The sequence below is a fragment of the Zea mays genome, chromosome 1, assembly GCF_902167145.1.
Source record: "Zea mays cultivar B73 chromosome 1, Zm-B73-REFERENCE-NAM-5.0, whole genome shotgun sequence".
Lineage (NCBI taxonomy): Eukaryota > Viridiplantae > Streptophyta > Magnoliopsida > Poales > Poaceae > Zea > Zea mays.
In genome coordinates, this window is record NC_050096.1 from 116,993,311 (window position 1) to 116,996,685 (window position 3,375).

Below are 3,375 nucleotides of genomic sequence, written 5' to 3' on the forward strand. Positions count from 1 at the left end.
CTAGCACTAATTCTCCAGTAGGGCCGCGATAGTTAAAATCGAGGTTTTTAAAGCAATCGGCATTGATGTCATCTGACGGAAGTCCTTGGCTTTCTCTAGGAGGGGTCACCTACATGGTGGGCTGCCAGGTAAGCCTCCCACGCGTAGTGCCAGGGTTAACTATCCCGTTTTTGCTTCATTTTTTTTTTGTGATTGGCGGTAACGAGAAACCACTAAAAAACTATCGGTTTGATTTTTCAAATTTTTTTAAATGAGATTCTAATTTCTTGGGCAGTTTTCGGTGTTTCTCGATCATTTTTTTGTTATTAATCGGGAAAAAATCAGTTTCTCGAGGAAATTCGGTGTGTAGACTTTGAAATTAATAAAAAAATTCGGTTTTTCAGCCAAAAACCGTATTTTCTCAACGAAATTCGTTGTTTTTACCAAAAGTGACATATAGTTTTTTATCATAAAGTTTTCCTGTTTTTTATAAAAAAATTCAAATCTTTTGAAATTCCAATGAAGTTTTTAAAAACCAGCCGAAAAACTCGTTGTCAAAGCGGGCCGGGAAAGAGAAATCGACCTTAAAACCGCGGTTTCAGACCGGTTTTGTAAACCCTGCCGCGCCTGAAGAACTTGTGCATCAGAGGAGTGCTGGCACCGGTGGCAGGGCGCCCATCAGAGGAGTGGTGGCACCGGTGACAGCCCCATGTGCGATTGGATCCGTCGTCTGTGGTGATGGCGCCACTGCCACCTTCGTCTCCGGCGCAGATGTGCGCGGTGACTCGCCATGGCGGCAGGAGACATGAAACGGCCGGAGAGATCATACGAACTGTAGAAGAACACCGAAATTATTTCATTCTCATTGAGCCAATCATTTCTCTTTCGTACAACAAATTGTAGGTACATTAATATTGTTTAAATCTGTTGGTAGACTAGAGAGAACTGAGTATAACCAAGTTCTTGTGATCATGCTTGTTGTTCAACCAAACAGACAGCTCACTGCTAAACTTGTCCATCGCCGGCTTGGGCAGAAGCATCGACACGATGGTCGAGTGGTCGCCATCCTGGTTCCTGCAGCTCATGTGGTCGCTTCCCAGCTTGGAGGCAAGGTCGCCAGCCAGTGGTATCCCACCACCCACCAGCTCGGCCCACCCAAACTGCGTCGCATTGGTGGCAATCCACTTGGTGTCAGAAACCTCGTAGATCCTGTCCATCGTCGGAGGCGGCCACTGGCGCGTCGAAGCGATCGTGTCCACCATCGACTCCATGCGTTCCTTGGTGACGCTGAGCTTGGTCCTGCGCACGAGATCGACCGTGCGGGCGAGCGGCTGGCTGCAGAGCTCGCCGGCGGTGGCCTCCGCCATGGGGGACACGTGCGCGTTGCCGTAGTAACCCCGCGGGATGGGCGTGTGCTGGTTCCACTTCCCGCGCGCGTTCATGGTAACCATGAGGCGAACGCGCCGATGGGACTCGTAGCCCAGCGCCAAGGTGCGGCACCGCCACATGACGGCCGCTAGCAGCTCGAAGGATGTAGCGGAGGTGGCGAGCAGCAGCTGGTCGTCTCCCCTCAGGTGGCTTCGTAGGGTTGCGATCTCCCTTGGCCCGAAGAGGAAGTACTGGACTACCATGTCGTCCATTGGAGTTGACAGCATGACGTCGTCAGATTTGTAGTCGTCGGAGTCGGACTCGGACCTAACCGTGGCTGTGTGATTATATGCAGTAGTATTTGACCTGTGTCGTGTTAGGAGCTCTCTTCTCCACACGGGCAAAAGTGTGGGCACTTTTTCACCGCGAGCTAGTTCGGCGACACATCTGAAGAATTGAACCATGCCGAATCCATCTGCAATGCTATGGCACATGTGGAATCCAATGACAAATCCGCCACATTTGAGCCTCGTCACCTGTATTTGAATTAGAAAAAAATGCACAAAAGGGAGGGACAATGTCAATCCACCTATATAAGTAAAAGCATATATACAAGAGAATTTCTATGTACTCTTATATACCTGCATGAGGACTAATGGCTTGCCAATCACCGCTCTTGTTTCACCCGCATCGCACAGCAGTTCCTCCACACACGGGTACGGCGGCAACAGAGGCCTGCCCAGCTCCTCCAGCCGCACATCCGCATCGGCCTCCACAAACACCACCCCCTGCGCGGTGCAGTCCACCACCAGCTTCCCACCGGCGGCCTCCCTGAGCCGCCCGGCGATGGGGTAGTAGTACACGAGCGCCTCCGCGAGGGCCGCCTTGATGGCCTTGGCTGGATCGTCTGGCCGTCGTCTGTGGCTGCTGTAGCCACGCCGGCTGCGGAAGAAGGCGATCACCGTCTCGTAGTACCTCAGCGTCCGCTGGTCGTCGAGGTCGGAGAGCGCTTTCGTCTCGGCCGGCGTCGGCCGCGCCGGCAACACCAACTCAGGATCCATGCGACGCGCCTTGAAGAACACCATGGTACACGTGTCTACTGTCTAGGTAGCGTGGGTGGGACTGTTGGAGCGAGTATGTGATGTTGTGGATGGAGATGAGTCAGCGAGTGGCTTTAGCAACTTTGCGATGTGTTGCAGCGTGTATATATGTGCTGGGTGTACTATCTCTGCTTTGAGTCACTTGTTGCTAGTAGAGAGACTGCAACTGTGGTTCGTGGTCCTGGGTATATGTGGTTCGTGGTCCTGGGTATATACGATGCACGTAATGGATCGGAGCTAGCAAGTTATTCATTAAGGTCCCGTTTGTTTCGTTGGAATTGAATTCCATTTTAATAATTATAATTTAAATAAAACTAATTAAATTCATATATTTATATATGTAATATATTTTATATTATCTTAAATCATATAAAAGATATAGTTATATACTACATTTATGTTATAACGAAGCAAGTATAAGAGTGTGTTATAAGTTGTACATCAGAAAAATAGCATGTAAATCTATAGAATTAATTTCTATCTCTCACTCCATAAATTTGAGATAGACTTATATGATAACTTTGAAAAGTGGTGCAATGTCACATTCTAAAAAAATAGATTGTTACATTAGTAAGACTTTAATTCCTCAAAATGAAAGGAAACAAACGGAGCCTAAGGGTGTGTTTGTTGTTAATTAAGGGTGTGTTTGGTTGCATCGGGGAGCTAACAAGAATGGAGCAGCTCCATAGAATGAAGCCATTTTATCCTGTGTTTATGAAGCAAAACAAAATTGCTCCATTTTTTGATTGGTTGAAAATTAGAATAGAATGCAGCCAGCATGTTCCGTTCATTATTTGGTTGGAGAGTCGTATAAGTGTTGAGGGGAGGAGAGGAGAGGGATGGGAGCACTCACGTCAGATCGTTTTGGTGAAGCGAGAGCATCCCAAATATTACTATACATAGACTTTTAGGAACCGCTCTACTCCTT

General features: G+C 48.1%; 1 protein-coding gene across 1 annotated transcript; it reads right to left on the reverse strand.

The window, feature by feature from the left end:
* Positions 1–812: 812 nt before the first annotated feature.
* Positions 813–2,523, reverse strand: LOC100282415 (transferase family protein). Its single transcript, NM_001155326.1, is given in 2 exon segments — positions 813–1,883; positions 1,989–2,523. Coding segments are annotated over 2 exon segments (1,413 nt in total). The 5' UTR covers positions 2,433–2,523; the 3' UTR covers positions 813–914.
* Between the last annotated feature and the right edge of the window lie 852 nt (positions 2,524–3,375).